This window comes from Ostrea edulis, chromosome 1 (assembly GCF_947568905.1).
Source record: "Ostrea edulis chromosome 1, xbOstEdul1.1, whole genome shotgun sequence".
NCBI lineage: Eukaryota > Metazoa > Mollusca > Bivalvia > Ostreida > Ostreidae > Ostrea > Ostrea edulis.
The window spans coordinates 54904198-54923447 of NC_079164.1; the positions used below are offsets into that span (position 1 = coordinate 54904198).

The 19250-nt window shown below is 35.6% G+C and overlaps 1 protein-coding gene across 6 annotated transcripts in view; it reads right to left on the reverse strand.

The window, feature by feature from the left end:
- The window catches only part of LOC125664628 (serine-protein kinase ATM-like), a 408026-nt gene that overhangs the window by 78362 nt on the left and 310414 nt on the right, over positions 1-19250 (reverse strand). For all 6 annotated transcript variants that reach the window (XR_008800024.1, XM_048897448.2, XM_048897449.2 and 3 more), the window contains exons 42-46: positions 11061-11262; positions 6595-6753; positions 6239-6361; positions 2108-2316; positions 1580-1790 (exon numbers count right to left, since the gene is read on the reverse strand). Coding sequence is in view for 5 of the 6 variants with exons in the window: in XM_048897448.2 (XP_048753405.2) it covers positions 1580-1790; positions 2108-2316; positions 6239-6361; positions 6595-6753; positions 11061-11262 (904 nt within the window). In the remaining variant the exon portion in view is untranslated. The remainder of the gene's footprint in view (positions 1-1579; positions 1791-2107; positions 2317-6238; positions 6362-6594; positions 6754-11060; positions 11263-19250) is intronic.

Consider the following 19250-nt stretch of genomic DNA (forward strand, 5'->3'; position numbering starts at 1 on the left):
AAGAAGATTTTTGAAAATTTGTCAATTTTGGGCAGTTTTTGCCCTGCCCTTAAGGCCCCAGGGGTGCAGGAATCCTGAAATTTACAATTATGTCCCCCTTGTTCCAGATATGTTTCATACTAAATTTGAAAGAATTGGAAAGATAGTTATCAAGAAGAAGTTAAAAATGTCTATGGTTAACACATTTAATAACTGACCATTTTGGCCCCACCCCGATACCAAAATCCCTACCCCTGGGATCATCAAATTTACAATTTTGGTAAAGGACTACCTGTTCTTTCTAAATTTCTATTTACTTTCAATTTAGTATCAACAGCACTAAAGAAGATGTTATTTAAGTGTTTTACACATAAACACTATACACCAAGTTTGGCCCTGCCCTGGTGTCAGAACCCCTACCCCAGGGATCATGAAATTTACAATTTTGGTAGAGGCCTTCCTGCTCTACATCACCATGCATTTAGTTTTTCTTACATGTGTGTGGTTCTTGAGAAGATTTTTGAAAATTGGTCAACTTTGGGCAGTTTTTGCTTCATACCAAATTTGAAAAGAATTGGATTGGTAGTTATTAAGAAGTTAAAAATTTCAATTGTTAACGCACAAAGGAAGACAACTAATTGCAATAGTTTACTATTGTGATGGTTACAAGAAATTAACAAATAATTGTTTACTCAGGTGACCTAAAAAAAAAAGGGGGGGGGGGGGGCTACAAATAATGTTGCAATAAGTTAAAAAAAAAAAAAATGAAATACATATAGTTAAATATTAAATGATTTATTTATGACCAGGTATGGTGTATTAAGTGTTGGTTTTCACAATTTAATTAAAATTATATCTCTTGATCCGTTCAGCCAACTGTTTGGTTTTCAGCCAACTGTTTGGTTTATTTACTTTTAAAATACAACGGTTATCTTTTGATAAAACATTATTCCCAATTCTTTATGGACTAGCCCGGTAAATAATTTATAGCCGAGATTCCGATGAGATTTTTGTCGAATTAAAATGGTAATATAGAGGCGTAATATATGTAACAAACAAATGCAATTGTCTCAGATGATGTCATAGGAAAGGGCGATAATTCTGTCATTTAATTGTTTTTATATATAACGATTTTTGAAGAGGTATTTTGCACATTTACCTGGATTTAAAAAAAAACAAACAAACACAGCAATAACTTTTCAAAACGGGTTTTAATGAACAGTAAACTTTATTTGCAAGTCTATTTTTACTGTACTTGAGCTATAATAAATTGTGAACTTTATCTGTGTTTTTTAGTAAAGTATAAATCATATGCAATGATTAGCCTAATTTGAAAATTTGAAAGTTAAACAGATATTAACCTTCACTTTCAGTTAGTAAGAACATTAGGGGGGAAAGGGAGTGAATATAAATATTAGGACTTGAATGCTTTGTTTTTGTATAAATCAGAAAGGAACGTAAGAATTTGGAGCTTTTAACACTTTTAAATATGCTCAATGTTTATCTTAGACTGAAATATAGAATTACATGAAATAATCTAATGTGATGGTTACAAGAAATTAACAAATAATTGTACTATGTCCCTACATTCCATTCTCACCCAAATCAATCCACAAATTTCTGCAGATGATGGATTACTGAACCACAAAGATACCAAGCGGAAGATTCGAATGTCGTGTTTGTCGCCGTGCTTCAGACATTTGATGTAGTTCTGTACAGCCTGTTTAAGGAACCTCGTTCTGTCCTCTTCCAAGGCATCCAATTCAGATTGATCTATCTGACTCTGTTTGCTTAGGGTTGTATAATAACGGCTGAAAAGAAAATGTAATGAATTACACTTGTGTAATCTGTCTATTTACAACCTATTTATCAATCAGGATTGCCAAATGCTCCAACTCCCAGTCCTCGTCAAGCATTCACCTTGACCTTTCAGATTACTAAATATGAAGCCTTATTCTCTATAGAACAAAAATACATTATCAGTTTCAATACAGGTACCAAAAGAAAGATCGTGCACAATATTTTCAAGGGCATAAAAATGACTCCAAAAAGTAATGTTTAAGAGTTAAGATTTACAATAAAAAAGATTCATTTCAATAATTTGCAAAGACATAAAAAAAATAATTACTCTTTTTTAATTTCTTTCTCTCCTAGCTGCTGCATCCTTGCCATTTCTTTCTTGGCCTTTATCATCAAGATCTGCTTAGCTTCAAATATACTGGACTTCATGTAGTTTACAATATGCTGATATTGAGAATCAGCAAACCTAGCCAGAGAGAGGTATGCATCTAGGATTAAGTCCCCTTCCTCCTTCAAATTCTCAAGTAAAGCAACAGTCTGCAACAGAACACAAGATTTTAACTTTGCAACACTCACTGTATATGAAATCTTTGGAAAGCTCCCACAATGTAAATGAAATACCAGTTTTTCTACAGTATTGTGCTCTCAGTTTCAATATTTTGCTCAGTATTGTACCTGTCACATTCGCTATAATCCATTGTTTATTTATAACTACTTTTATTCTTGAATCACTAACCTACCCATTAGTAACCACAAAAAAGATTCCGCATTTCAACTTACTCCAACTTGAACATAGATTCATCCAGAAACTCTAGATGGGGAACACCAAAGCGAAAATCTACAACTATACACCAATTCCAGGCGGATCTTTCGAGATTCTAAAAATACCCGAAGAAAATGTAGCCACACATATACAACCGACTAGCCGCAATTCCTACCTCAATACACAAAATAAGAAGAAGAATGACCCGAATTTTAGATGTAAATTCTACCCCTGAAAAAAAAGTACGGAAAACTTCTTAAATTTTAAATACCTACAACTGTCACTCGGCCGTGTATCAAATACATATCCAAACCAATGATACCACGTGCACAGTTCAGACTCGTATCTGCGTAAAGAAGTACATTTATTTACTACAGTACCGTACCATAAGTTTAATATCAAACACCTCTTGTAATTCGTTGTTTTATGTTCTATCTATCCCAGATTGAGACAGCTACGTCAGAGCTATTTTCCTCAATTTGGAATTCACCTTACACACGGGAGGTTATTTTTAGACGTAGACTCAACGACTACATATATTTCATGGGTTCACACATGTTTATTTTCTAAAATAATAGTCTCACTGATTTCTTTTTTAAGCATGCAATTAAGAGATGGTTAAATTTATTATTAATATTTTTGAATGATTTGCATACCACATTGCGCAGCCATTTCTAAACAACGAGCGCTGCCAGCCATTTCTAAATAACTTTTAAACAATAGCTGAAACACGCATTTTCATTGGATAAGCATGATGTAATCCAAACAGGGTTGTTTTCTCCATCCGCTAGAGGGCGCCACACAAAGCTATGAAAATCGCACTAAATCTGCCAAGGGTTTGTAGAGAAGCGGAGCGGATCGTAAACCCTTGGCTAGCGAAGATGAAAACTGCAAGCAACAAGAAAATCACTAAACATCGTCTTTTGACGTCTGATGAAATTTATCAACAGAAAATAGCAGAAAAGGAGAAAAAGGAGCAAAAGGAAACAAAGGAGGAATGAAAGACTCAAAGACTTAAAAAAGCAGAGGAAAAACAAAACATGAAAAAAAATGGCAGAAAAAGAAAAGCCACGACCACAGATGTTTGAAAATTAACTACCAGCTCTAATGTTATGTCGAAACTGTCATTATACTGGTTTTTTTTTTAGTAGATTCTAAATCAGTCTGAAAATTCAAGAAACTGAGTGACCAGTTGATAAATTTAGATACACATAATGTGTATGTTTTAAATATAGCCCTTTAAGTAATATATATTAATTGTGTTTGTACCATTTTTTTCTATTCTTAATAAATTTATCGTTGGACTGTTGTTACATATGTAGATCGTTATTTTATTTGAATAGTTCTGTACAATGTACATTTATTAATTTGTCATATTAGATCTATACATACCAGCATACAAAAAATAAGAATAAAAAAAATCAATATATGCACCCAGGGGTGCATGAGCCGAGTTGCATGGGATACATTGTAAAGTCAGGAATGATGTGGCATATTTATAATTGTGAAGAACTAATTTCAGTTTTAAACGTTTCGAGTTACTGTCCAGAAACCATATTTGTCTGAAGTTTTCAATCTATTTTCGGTCACAGTGACCTTGCCCTTTGACCTTTTTTCTCCAAAATCAATAGGGGCCTTGCTTTGCTGGTATCCAACAATATATCCAAGTTTCATTTGATTCAAATTAAAATTTTTCGAGTTATCCTCCTGAAACCAAAATTCTTTGAAATTTTAAATCTATTTTTGGTCACTGTGACCTTGACCTTTGACCTATTTTCTCCAAAATCAATAGGGGTCTTCCTTACCTGGTACATAACAATATCGTTAAGTATCATTTGATTCGAATTTAAACTTTCTGAGTTATCATCCGGAAACCAAATTTTTCTGAAATTTTCATTCTATTTTCGGTCACTGTGACCTTGACCTTTGACCATTTTTCTCCAAAATTAATAGGGGTCTTCCTTACCTGGTACCCAACAATATATCAAAGTTTCATTTGATTAGATTGTAAACTTTTCGAGTTATCATCCGGAAACCAATTGTTGACGCCGAACCGCCCGCCCGCATCACCAAACCAATAGCCGAGTTCAACTTCGTTGCAACTCGGCTACAAACTTGGACGATTCCATTTGATCAACAGGGTGTAGAGGTTGAAAAGGTTTCTGATAGCACTGTATCATCTCAAGACGTTTTAAAATTCACTCATTTTAATGTTAAAAACTATTTTAAAGTCATACATGGTGCTGAAATGTCGTGTCCGAAATATGCCGAATCTGGTGGACGATATAACCCGCGCTCTGTCCGATACATGCAGACGTCAGTCATTGCAGTTTGATGTGGTTTGTATACGATAAGAGTGGTTAAACTACGAGGTGTAACAAATGAAATAACACACGAAAGTACAACTGTGTCTAGCAAGTAGTTGATGGAAGTCGGGGGTTATCGAGTGATTGTAAACAACGAAAATCGTCTAGGGGTGTCCGATAATAGACGAATCTACTCTACATGCGCGTCAGTTGTAAATGTAATCCTATGTTTACAGTTTACGATCTATGATTGGTTAGTGAAACAGCCGCCTGGAGTTATTAGTGCATAAAAATAGTAAGTGCACATGGTCAGATCAAAGCTGTGAGTGATAATTTGTAATAACAAGCTTGGATGGTTTTGTTCTTCTGACACTGGTTTGGATATATGCATTTATTTTTTCTAATTACATGTAGTGCTTCATTGCTTGATTTTAGAGCATGTGGTGTATAGTTTTGCATATTTGTTTGAAGTGCTAATATATCGTCTACTGACCAGTTTCAGTGACCTTAGTGATAAACCGCGATTTTTTCACTAATCACTTGAATTAAATAAACAATACGCATACCTTTAAAGTAATTAAATTCCTTTACTTTCATCCAAAAATTCCAAATCCATTGGTACGTTAATTGAATATATTTTCGTAACAAAAAACATGTCACTTTGTGCTCCTAAATGTTTGCCAAGAGTTTGTTACTGTAAAAACGTATATACAGGAGGAATGTGCAACTAAACGTCAATTAATAAAATAACATAGTGTAGATTTCTAGACTTTTGGTATACTTTATATTAATCTGAAGGTTTGCTTGAAAAAGTAATAAGTAAATGGGCTTATTTTTGGGGTGCTCATGATGATTTTTTTGCATACACTCCTTTTAGTGGTTCATTTTCGGGAAAAAATTGAAGACGTGTTCTGTGTATGTTTGCAAACACTACGGCGAAATTGATGACGAAATCAACACCTGGAAACGACAACACGCACACGTAAACAAAAGGTCACCGATTCTGGTCAGTCACCTAAATATGATACAAGTACATGGACATTTTGAAGTGCTAATATACAAATACATGGACGTTTCAGTTTTAGTGAAATGGATGTAAATGTTGACATTATTTGGATTTATTTAACAAAGCAAATGGCTAATGCTATAATGTGTTTATCTCATATTAAAAATCAACTAAATAAGCATATTGATTGCACATCAAATCAATTCAGCTTCATCAAGTATAATTATAGCTTTTAAAACATCTTATCCGGATGGACAGATGAACACAGTAATTCCTACACCCCAAAAAACAAACCCAAACTTGATTTGCATGTGATATAGAAATTCACATGTGAACAAATACACTAAAATGGTCCAAACACATCAGTGTATGGCTTTATCTTACCTTTTCAAGATACTCCTCCATGATGATGTTAGGATTGGCTGCGTGGGTTTCTGCCAGCCAGTTTCCATACAAACTGAGGACTCGTGGGTACAGCTTGGCTACTTCGATGCTACTGTTCTGTTTCTGTTAAATAAACAGATGTAACATCACTCCAGAGTAGCTATGTACAACTGCTATCAATCCAGGAAACTATGTTTGTTTCTATCATCACATATTGGTTCATATAAAATAATCTGATGATATTCTATCATTAAACTTTTACAAGGGTCATTTACAACATACTAGTTCTTTAATGATGGCATATCAATAAAAATAATGAAATGGACACCTATCATTATAAATAGATAAAACATAACCTGCTCCAGCATCTTCAACAGCTTCTTAATCATGTGTTTTGCAATGTTTTGTTCCCCTCTCACCCAGAAGAGTTTTGCTTCTTCAGTAACTTTGTCAACTTGAAGATTAAAGTCTGAAGTTTCATACGAATTCAATCTACTAACAACTCTCTCAGCAATCTAAAATAGAATCCTTAACCATGAAAATATTGATTGTCATTAGATTATCATATACTGTACGTAACATACATGTACATTTTCCCACCATCAATTTATTTCATCACTACAGTGCAGTTGTTCAACTTGTTTCATCACTACGGTGCATTTGTTCAACTTATTTCATCACTACGGTGCAGTTGTTCAACTTATTTCATCACTACGGTGCATTTGTTCAATGGGAAATGGTTATTTTCTAGTATAATTTTTAGACCTTCAATGATAAAGTCCTTTGAGAATCTTTCATTAATTTCTGTAGGGTATTTCTCAATCCAGTACTTTACTGCTTCTATGCCTAAATCGTGTGGAATATTTGTGTATAAACTGGAAACATCGAAACTGACAAGAATGGTTTCTGGTTGCACTGTTTTCGGGATGTAGTTCAAGAAATCCATATCATCCCGAACATAGCTCGACACTTTCTTACATAGAGGTTTTAAAATAATGTCTAGAAGATTGCTCAGTCTATGTGTGCTACAAGAGGGTCCTGCTATTATCGGGCGTAACTTGAGATCAGTAGGTCTTGGAATTCTGATATACTTTTCTTTACAGTTTTTGATATTTTCTTGGATTTCTGTGGATTTATGAACTTTTGGTAATTTTAAACCATAGAAGTTTCTGGTTTTAATTTCAAAATTGGTCAGATAGTCTAATTCATTTTTGGTGAAATTTTTATTATTTTATCTTATTATAAATTTTATTAAACTTTTCAATCCAAGCCTTAATAGAAAATAATTATTTGAACAATTGAACTACAATTTAGCATAATATTTTTACAAAATATGTGGGAATTATAGACAATTACCAAACACTACCGGTTAACGTTATTATGACGTCATAAAGGACTCGTTTAATTGACGTCATAACAAAGACGTTGCTAAACAATTTTTGTATACATATTTGAACTGCCTGATGAACCATGTAGACATGGAGAAAGCGCTAACAGTAAATGATTGTTTTTTATGGAATGTGTCATTCTGATTTTCAATATATATATATATATATATCACAGAAAATTTCACTTTTTCTGTCTTGACGCTCGATGGGAAAAGACTTTTATTGCCACATATTACACTCAATAATTTTAATGTGTAGACATTTTGTTTGTTATCAGCTTTTGTAGTTTAGTTGTAGTTTTAGTTTCCTTTTTTATTTAGTTTTCTTTTCTATGTAAATATTCTATTGTCCTGAAAATCTGACAATTCACTGTTGTTCTTGTCATTGGTCATTTTTAGTGCTTTTTATATCTTTTTTTATTTGACTTCGTATCTTCTATTAGATCCGACACTTTGGATGTTGAGTGTTGTTGGATTATAGTGCTTTATATATATATATATATAATTTTGCAGCCCTTCACCAGCAATGGTGACGTCTCCATATGAGTGAAATATTCTCGAGAGGGACGTTAAACCATATACAATACAATATGTATATATATCAATCAATACAGTTGTGATCAGCTAAAGAGAACATGTTTACAAAAAAAAAACCCTGCAAATGTAATTTATAATGGGATAAATAGGTCCCATAACATATGAGCTTGTTAGTAACCGGTTTTCTCAAACTGAGTTTTTTTTAAAAATCTTTTATAATTTCAAGAGATATGCATCGTCGGTTACCCACGGATGCTTCTAATCGATTCTCTCCATCATTGAGGGAGCGTGTGTGGACTCAAAACCGTGGTTTGCGACAATGAGAGACATGAGGCTTGCTGAATTTTAATTCATGAGACATGGCAGTGAGCATTATTTGTGGCAAGTCATTACCTACTACTTGTACTCGCAACTGTAATATTCACGAACAAGGAGTATTCACAAATAATTATCACAAAGATAACAAGTATTCTGTAAGTATTGCATTGCAATATATGTCCCCTACTGGTCCTAAGCCCATGGGTCATGACAAAATTCAAACTTAATCAGAAATGAAAATCCACAGGTGCTTGACATTTTTATATACATAATAAATTATTTCATCTTTCTGTGAACAAACTATTTGCAAGGTTCATGCCATTGTGACCTTGACCTGACATTGTAACAACAAAATTTATAGATTTCTTTGATTATCATTATCAATTACCTTTCTATCAGTTCAGTCAACCATGAACCAAGTCTTACAAAGATTTTCCCTATATATTTGTATGTAAAATTTTGATCCCCTATTGTGGCCCCATCCTACCCCCGGGGGCCATGATTTTGAAACACTTGAATTCTACTATGTCAGGAAGCTTTCATATAAATTTATACTTTCCTAGTCCAGAGGTTCTTGAGAAGAAGATTTTTAAAGTTTCCCCAATATATTTGCATGTAAAACTTTGATCCCCTATTGTGGCCCCATCCTCCCCTGGGATCATGATTTTTAACAAATTTGAAACTTCACTTTGTCAGTAAGCTTTCATGCAAATGTAAACTTCTTTGGCCCAATGGTTCTTGAGATGAAGATTTTTAAAGATTTTTTCCCTATATATTAGTATGTAAAAATTTTGATCTTCAATTGTGGCCCCATCCTACACCCAGGGGCCACAATTTTAACAAACTTGATGCTGGTATCCAACAATGTATCCAAGATTCATTTGATTCAAATTAAAAAATTTCGAGTTATCCTCCGGAAACCAAACTTTTTTGGAATTTTAAATCTATTTTCGGTCACTGTGACCTTGACCTTTGACCAATTTTCTCCAAAATCAATAGGGGTTTTCCTTACCTGGTACATAACAATTTCTTTAAGTATCATTTGATTCAGATTTAAACTTTCTGAGTTATCATCTGGAAACCAAATTTTTCTGAAATGTTCATTCTATATTCGATCACTGTGACCTTGACCTTTGACCTTTTTTCTCCAAAATCAATAGGAGTCTTCCTTACCTGGTACCCAACAATATATCAAAGTTTCATTTGATTCGGATTTAAACTTTCTGAGTTATCATCCGGAAACCAATTGTTGACGCCCAAACGCCCGCCTGCATCACCAAACCAATAGCCGAGTTCAACTTCGTTGCAACTCGGCTAAAAATCGCTAATGCATCAAAGATGCGTATGGCCAAGTTGCAGTTTGGAAAAATATGAACGCTTGCATTCACAAAGTAAAAACATGCACGTATTTAATATAGTTTATAAGTATGAAGCTTTGAATGGCCTCAATAGGTATTTATTGTGATAATTACCTTGACCTTTGGCTTTCAAAAGCTACATGAATCTTGAATGTCAACAGGATTTTGAAGTCTGATAAACATGCACCAGCAAGTACATGTACAAAAGTTACAGGCAAGCTCAAATCTACAGTATATAGTGAAAAAGAGACCTTGACCTTTGGCCTCAAAATAAATAGGAACCTTCTTCTTTTGGATGTGATCAAAATATGCAAGTCTGACAAAGACCCACCAAGTAGTATGAAAGTTAGAGACCGGACAAGCTCAAATCTATGGCATTCAGTGACAAAGTGACCTTGACCTTTGACCTCAAAATAAATAGGAACCTTCCTCTTTTGGATGTGATCATGTTATGTAAGTCTCACAAAGATGACCCTTGTAGTATGAAAGTTAGAGACCGGACAAGCTCAAATCTATGGCATTTAGTGACAAAGTGACCTTGACCTTTGGACCTCATAATAAATAGGAACCTTCCTCTTTTGGATGTGATCATGTTATCTCACAAAGATGCACCAAAAAGTATGAAAGTTAAACATCGGACAAGCTAATTGTGGACGCTGCCCGCCCACCCGACTGGACGCCCATCCTTTGCCAATTTAAAAGCCGAGATTTGCTACGCAACTCGGTTAAAAAGTCCGGATGTGACAGATGGACAGGAAACTAAGCAGTCACATTTGGCGAAGCTGGTAGGGTATTAATACAAGAGGCCCATGGCCCACATTGCTCACCTTGGCCCATATTTAAAGATTTCCCCATTCGCATGTAAAACTTTGATCTCTATTGTGGCCAAAACCTACCCCCGGGTGCCTTTTTTTTTTTGAAGGGGGCATGACGCTTCATTTGAACAAACTTGAAAACCCAAGGATGCTCTGTGCCAAGTTTGGTTGAAATTGGCCCACTGGTTCTGGAGAAGAAGTAAAACATGTAACAAGTTTACAGATGGACAGACAGACTGATAGACGATGGACAACAGGTGATCAGAAAAGCTCACTTGAGCTTTCAGCTCAGGTGAGCTAAACATACACCTACTAAATCTGACATTCCTAATCCAAGCAATGGTGGCCTTTAACATTTGTTAGAGGACAGTAATTTGATGATATTAGTAGAAATATTGAGGACATACAAGGTATCTGTTACTCTGTACTGCAATTCTTGTCAGATGTAGTAGTTCTCTCAGCATGCATTTCTGCATACTGTCTGATTGATTGGGTAACACTTGGAGGACTGAACATCTGAAGTTGTGGATTGGTTCTACATATTCAAACTCATTGGAAGAAAACATTTCTTGTGACCAGTCTTTCAACATGTCTTCAATGCCTTCTGGGCTAGAAAAAAGATTTACATCTCATATAAAAGTAAATTTTTATATGAATTTCATTACTTAGATTTCTTACACCAAGGACAGTGAGCAACAGCATCTCAAGTAGTGAGCTTTAAAGATTGGGAGATTTTGAGAAAAAAATGGTTGCTATCACTTTCACAGCTAATGCCCCTTTAACTACATACATTTTATCTTTTCAATGTGACAATGATTGTGTTAATCATTGATACTGCATAATTCTAAAGATACTTCAGGAAATAAAACTGATGATAGTCAGTCTTATCAAAAAGTCTGTTAAAGTTGAGAAAATCATCTTACCTGAACCTATCACATTACACTTTGACTGTACAAGATCTGAGGGATGTACAACCCAGGGTTTAAGGTCTGTACACGTTAGGATGCTAGCATATTAGTTTGACAAAGTGTACTCCTGTCCTTCTTAAGAATTTTTTTCAAAAAGTAACTTTAAAAATAAGCACCGCCATGAAATTTACCTGGTCTGTGAACCTTTGTCAATCAGGTGAAATTAAACTTTAGATCGGATGTTAGAAATTGATTAGTAAATTTGGCATACAATTACATCAATTATAATCAGTTATGCTTAGGAATAGGTAGTATTGGTTAGAACATAATTTACAAGGATTTTGTGCTAAACAGAAAGTACCAACCCTCATTGGAAATACTGTGTAATTATATAAAATTAATGTTTATAAAGAAAAATTAATTATGAGTAAATACATCTATGGAGAAATTAGCGGTTACAAGGGCTCTTTTTGCTTATAACGGTTGGGATTGGGATCCAGAGGAAGAACGCAGAATGTCTTGATGTAGTAATCTCTTTGTTGAACTGCAGGAATATCCGAATGTCCTAATTGATTTTGCAGTCACACACAACTTTGGTGGTTTGCTGTGCCGTCTATTAACAAGAGGCCCATGGGCCTAGAATTGCTCTTCTGATACATTGTAGAAAAGGCAAAAATTCTCACTAACCAAGATTCATCAATTAACAAAGTTTGATGATGTTAAGTCAAATAGTACCTGAAAATTTAAATGTAACTGTCAAAAAGTAGGTCATGGTGACCTACTTTTGGTCGACACACTGAAGACTCAAGATGCATCAACTGACAAGTCAAATAGTATTCAAATATAGCCGTCAAATTCCAAAAGAAGGCCACAGTGACCTACTTTTTGGTTGACACACTCCAAAGACTCAAGATGCATCAACTGACAAAGTTTGATAATTGAAGTCAAATAGTATCTGAAATATTCAGATATAAACGTCAAATTCCAAAAATAGGTCACAGTGACCTACTTTTTGGTCGACACACTCTGAAGACTCAAGACCCATCAACTGACAAAGTTTGATGATTGTAAGTCAAATAGTATCTGAAATATTAAAATATAGCTGTCAAATTCCAAAAGTAGGTCACAGTGACCTACTTTTTGGTCAACAAACTATGAAGACTCAAGATGCATCAACTGACAAAGTTTGATGATCCTAGCTTTCATAGTGTCCAAAATATGCTTCTAAAATTGAAAATGTGAAATTTGAATGTCTGCAAAATTCAAAAAGTAGGTCACTGTGACCTACTTTTTTGATAAATATGTTTCGAGGCCTCTAGACGCATCAACTTACAAGGTTTGATGATTCTAAACCTCTCGGTATCTGAAATAACAACCTAAAATGTATTCATAAATGATTAGCCATAAAATTCAGAAAGTAGGTCATGGTGACATACTTTTCACATGACGCAGTTCAAGGTCCCATGATCCATCAACTGACAACTTTTAATGATCATAGGCTCAAAAGTGTCCAAGATATGCATCAAAATCCATTTAATAATAATTACCTGCGAAATTTAAAAAGTAGGTCACCATGACCTACTTTTGAGACAACATGATATTAGGTCCTAAGATGCATCAACTGACAAATTTGATGATCCTAGTCCTTATACTAAGCAACATATCAAAGTTTTAACAAAACAAAATTTAAGGTCAACTTTGAAGTGACTTTGAGACAACACCCTTTGCCCAAGGATGATGCCTTGAACAATTTTTTATCTACAACCTATCCTCATCCTTATGCATAAGTTTGGTGATAATTTGCCCTGTGGTTCTTGAGAAGAAGATTTTTTAGCAACCACTACTTTTGTTTGCATTTTCCTAATTATCTCCCCTTGTTAAAGGGTCACAACCCTAGTTTTTGTACAAATGAAAGCCCTTGGGCCAAGGATACCCTGTGACAAATTTGACAAAAATTGACCAAGGGGTTCTTGAGATATAGCCCATTTTCCAAAAAGTTGACGCACACCGCACGCCAGACATATGGCCATATGATTAGCTCTTTGAGCCTTCGGCTCAGAAGAGCTAAAAACACACCCCTGTAATTGGTTTTCTTTTGGTTAAATCTAATCTGTTTATAAAAAGGCTAATAGATGTTTTCAAACCCGAGGGCGCATATGACGTCACACATAATGGCGCGTAAAACAGCGAAAGTAAATATGCATTGCAAGATTTGAATTTCGTTGCTTTCAAACTCGAAAACTACGGAAAATATTTCATTTAAAACACATTTAAAGTAGTTTTGGGCATGAAGAGAATAAATTTTGCTGAAAAAATGAAGAAGTTTAGAAACATGCATTGTGTCCTTTAAAGATTTCTCTACTTTCAACAGTGAAAATCTGCAAATAATAGAAACGAAACTGTTATTTTAAAACCACCAGACAGAACAAAATCTGATACAATAGTAGCTCTTGGTATCATGATCATCATAAACCAGTTTTGATTGTACAGGCCATGTATTAATCCCCATGTCAAGGGTGTGGCCTGTCTGTCTGTTGAGAGCAAAGTCTTCATCTCCATGCATGGCAATCCAGTGGGTTGGTAGAATCCATGTTCAGGGCTACACGATCATGCTTCATGAGTTCGTCCCAAGAAAGCTTTGGTCTGCCTTAACTCCACTGTGCTACAATGTTCATACATCTGACCTGTGCTCAACGTGTCCAAGCCATTTCAGCCTGAGAACTTAAAGCAATGTCTCTTATTTTGAGTCTAGATAGAAGAGTCTCAAAGTGGATGTCTTCTTCAGGCTTGACAAGACAGGTTCATCTTATCATGGCTCTGTCGTTACGTTGAAGATGCTTGACGGTGCTTGCTGATGTTGCCCACGTTTCTGAAATATAGAGCATGACACTCCACACAGCTGGAGTAAACTTGACCTTTGATTGTAGCAGAGAGTTGCTTGTTTGTTTGTAAGGACAGGAAGGAGTACTCTGAACTTTTTCTAGGCTGACTTGCACCACAATATGGCTGCAAGCTCACACCCTCCACTAGAAGACATGGTATCTCCGAGGTAGCAGAAGTCAGCAACCACATCAAGTGTGTCTCCTTCAACCTCAACCTCACTTACTGCCCTACCGTCTATTGATCTTGCTGTGCCCATACAGTGTGGACTTGAGTATTGTGGGTCCGGTCTGAGGAGGGCCTTTAATTCCACTACAGTTCTTGTGGACTCAGCAAGAGCAGTTGGTGCAGAAGATAGAGTTTTTTCCTGTTCCGCTTAGACATACTGAACATAAGTGTTTTCCTGATCTTCAAAGGGAGTTCAGGTTTTGTCCAGCAATCGTTACTTTGGTCTTTCCCATGTTCACTCTTAGACCCTTTGCTTCCATGCCCTTCTTCCAGGTGGTGATTCTGTCAACTAGTGCCTCTAGTGAGGTGTTGACAATGGCAAGGTCGTCAGCATACAAGAGCTCCCAAGGGCAGCCAGTACACAGCTTGATTGACAAGGCTTCCAGGACGATGATGAAGAGCAGCGGGCTCAGTACAAAACCCTGATGCACACCTACTCCCACTCTGAAAGCGTCACTGTATCCGTCTCCAACACGCACATGGCTCCTAGCATCTGAGTACATCGATTGTACCATCCAAACACTCAGCTGTCGCATGGCCCACCAGATCACATTACTTGGCACTCAATCAAAGGCTTTCTTGAGGTCGACAAAAGCCATATAAAGGGTTTTGTTCGCGGCTACATGTAAGTGCTTTTATTGGAGCTGTGGGATGATGAAGATGGCGTCGATTGTACCTCGGCCTGGCATGAAGCTGAACTGCATCTTGTTGATATGCACATGTTGCCTAATCAGTTGCTCCATCACTCTCTCTCTCTCGTACTTTCATAGTTTGATCTAGCAGTTTTAGACCTTGATAATTGCCCCTGTCTAGAGCATCCTCTTTCCCTTTGTAGATGCTGATGATGTAACTTTCTTCCCAGTCTGCTGGTATATGGCCCTCGCAAACAATAGCTCCCACAAGGTCTCGTGTAAGATCTACTCCAGCCTTGCCTGTAGGCTTCAGCATCTCTCCCATTATTTCTGATGGTCCTGATGCACATTCTTCACCCAGGATGAATTTTACATTTATGACATACTTTCTGAACCTGTGCCGATATAAGATGTAGTCAATCTGTGTTGAAACTTCTCCAGATTGGTAAGTGACCAGATGTCTGTGGTCCTTCTTGAATACGGAGTTGCCCATCACCAAATCATTTCCTACAGCGAATTCAAGCACTCTTTCACCTTCATCATTGTGTTGACCAATGGCATGCCCACCGTGAACTTCCGCGTATCCGTCTGATTTGCTGCCTATGTGGCCATTCCAGTCACCACACACAAACAGTTCCTCAGAGGCAGGGACAATTGTAACTAGTTCTAATTGTAACGGGGACCGTTACATATGTTCCCCAAACCTCCCCCAATTAAAAAGTGATCATCTTGTGAATCTATAGCAAAAAATCATTTTATTTTAGCCTTTAATTACATGTAGTACGTTCAATATGGTCATTTCAGTACCAAAAAATGAAAGAAAGCGTTGCACGCGCATACACGCGCACACGTGTATGATTCCGAATTTTTGTTGATGTCGTTCAACAGGCATGTGTATCATATACCCACAGTGTGAATTTCATAACGTTTCCACCAAATATAAGGAAGTTATAGCGATTTTAAAATCGTCCAATCAGAATTCAGCACACGTGCATGCACGTGCTGAGCAGTAATTCTAACCACAGCAATTTGTAAGGAGTACCAAGACACATCTAAACCATTAATATCAATAGAATTTGATGAAAAACAAAAAACGTTATCGTCCTTTAAAAATTGAACATTTAAAAACCGTTGCACGCGCATTGGCATTTTTTGTTACACCAATATATAGATACACATATTGTCTACGTAAGCTGTGAATATCATCTCATTCGCTTCATAAATAAGATAGTTACAAACGTTTTAGTATTATCCAATCAAAATGAAGCGCACGTGCATGCGCGTACAAATTAGTAATTTTGACCATGCAAATCAGTTAAGGGTCTCAATATCTACCTATGATATGAATTTCAAGCCATTTCAATGAACAACAAAAAAGTTAGACTGATTCCAAAGTTAGTGTACAAATTTTGTAATGCGCGTGCACGCGCATGCGTGCGCGTGCTGACAAAATAACTATTATATTTCATATGTACAAATGATATACTATCATCCTATTTAGGTTTTATATCGCTTCCTTCAATATTCTGATTTTCCATTTTTTGTACCAAAATTGCAATGCACGTGCGAGCGCGTGCATACAAAATGACTATCACTATGCACATCTACAAACGCTATACTATCATCCTGGAAAGTTTCATATCGATCCCTTTTGCAGTTTCTGAGAACAATACCGGACAAAAAAGTACCGGAGAAAAAGAATAATAATAATAACTAGATGCAATCTCGTTGCGAGCAACGAGTGGGTCTTCCGTCCAATTTTAGATGTGAGGAGATAAGAATTTGACTGAGATTTTCGTTCATAAATAATGATACAAATATTTTGTCTAGACGTACAATTTAGCTTCGGTAATGTTTTACAAATATTGATCATTTAAGTGCTATGAATTAAAGAATCTCTGCCGCACTCGGCCACTAATGAAAGGGGTCAGCCTTTTTTTCGACAAAAAAGTTAATAATGTTATTTACTGCGATACAAAGTCGACTGATCAGGCGAGTCATGTTGCCCGGAGGCCTTTTTTTTTATCATTCTAGATATACCTCGCAAAACTGAACAAATTTTGTTCTACATGTCCTATTAAAATTTTCTTGAGAAAAAAGTTATTGATTGCGATATTTATGAGACTGTTAAGGCGAGTCATAAGGCCCGTGGGCCTTTTTCTTGATATCGTTTGAAAGATCTTGCAAACCTGAACAACTTTTGTTCTACATGTCTTATCAAAAGTTTTTCGAGAAAAAAGTTATTGATTGTGACACTAATCAAACTGTTCAGGCGAGCCATGAGGCCCGTTCGCCTTTTTCATGATGTTGTTCGAAAGATCTTGCAAAACTGAAAAACTTTTGTTCTAGATGTCTTATTAAAAGTTTCTTGACAAAAATGTTATAGCTTGCAACAATAACCCAACTGTTCAGGTGAGCCATGAGACCTGCAGGCCTATTTCTTAACATCGTTAGTTAACGCTTGCGAAACTGAACAACTTTTGTTCTACATGTCTTGTCAAAAGTTTCTCGAAAAAAAAAGTTATTAATGTTATTAATTGTGATACAAATTCGACTGTTCAGGCGAGCCATGACGCCCTGAGGCCTAGTTTTTGATATCATTAGATAGCTCTTGCAAAACTGAACAACTTTTATTCTACATGTCTTATCAAAAGTTTCGTGAGAAAAAAGTTAATCATTGTAACAGAAATACAATGGTTCAGGCGAGCCATGAGGCCTATGGGCCCATTTCTTGATATGACACGAAAGATCTCAATAAACTGTACAACTTTTGTTATATATGTCCAAGCAAAATATTTACGAGTAAAAAGTTATGATTTAAAACGTGGAAAAAAAAATGGACACTTTTTTAAACTCCATTTTGGACCCCTACCGAGCTTCCATACTAGGCACTTCCGGAAATTTTTAAAACCGATGTGCACAACTACAACATGTCGTCTAACATCACTGAAAATTTCAGCACTCTAGCTTTTATCGTTTTTGAGATTTTGGCTGGACAAAATGGTCATCTGAAAATCGATAAAAGGGAGATAACTTCCAACCGGAAGTGAATTTTCAAAAATTCAAAAAAAGATATAAACTTCAAATAGCAATGCATCAACCCTGAAAATTTGAAGTAAATCGGTCAAGCCATCTCTGAGAAATCCTCTGCACAAAATCGGTAAGGAAAAAAAAAAAGAATAAAAATAATAATAATAATAATAAGAAAAGTGAAAAATCAACAATAGAATAATAGAAGGTTCTTCCGCTGAAGACGGAAGACCCTAATAAGAAACAGAGTAAAAACAATATGTTCCCAAACTTTGTTTGGGGAACATAATAATAATAATAATAACTAGAAACTCATTACTAGTAATGAGTAGGTCTTCCGTTTGTTCACTTCCGGTAAAGAGTTTTCTGATCCTACAAAAACCATTCAAATATATCAGAGAATATACTTTAAGAATAAATGAGAAGTGTATTATCGAATTTTTTACTCATTTCTCGTAACTTCCGGTGACGACCGGAAGTACTATTCAGATGTGTTTTCCTAGGAATGACAGTGACTCTTTACTGTCTATATTCCCTGAAAATTTCAAGTCTCTATCTGAAAGAGTTCTCAAGAAAAAGAAGTAGACTAAAGAAAGAAAAAGTAGTAGGTTACTACCGACCGGAAGTCAATTTTGAAAAACAAAATTATCAAAACTTTAGAAGTTGATACTTTTATTAAGACATGTGAAAATCATATGAAAAACTTCAAATATAAGTGAGATTCATGGGGAGAAAGATACGAAAATTAAAAAGGTATTTTATCAAGAAACCGGAAGTAGTCGTTTTGACTACCGACAGAGTCAATATTCTTTTGACACTTTGAAAGAGACTTAATAAACTAGTATACTTTTCAATTTAAAGGAAAAAGTTTGAAATTTGCGATTCTTTCCATCACTTTCGGTGACGACAGGAAGTGACG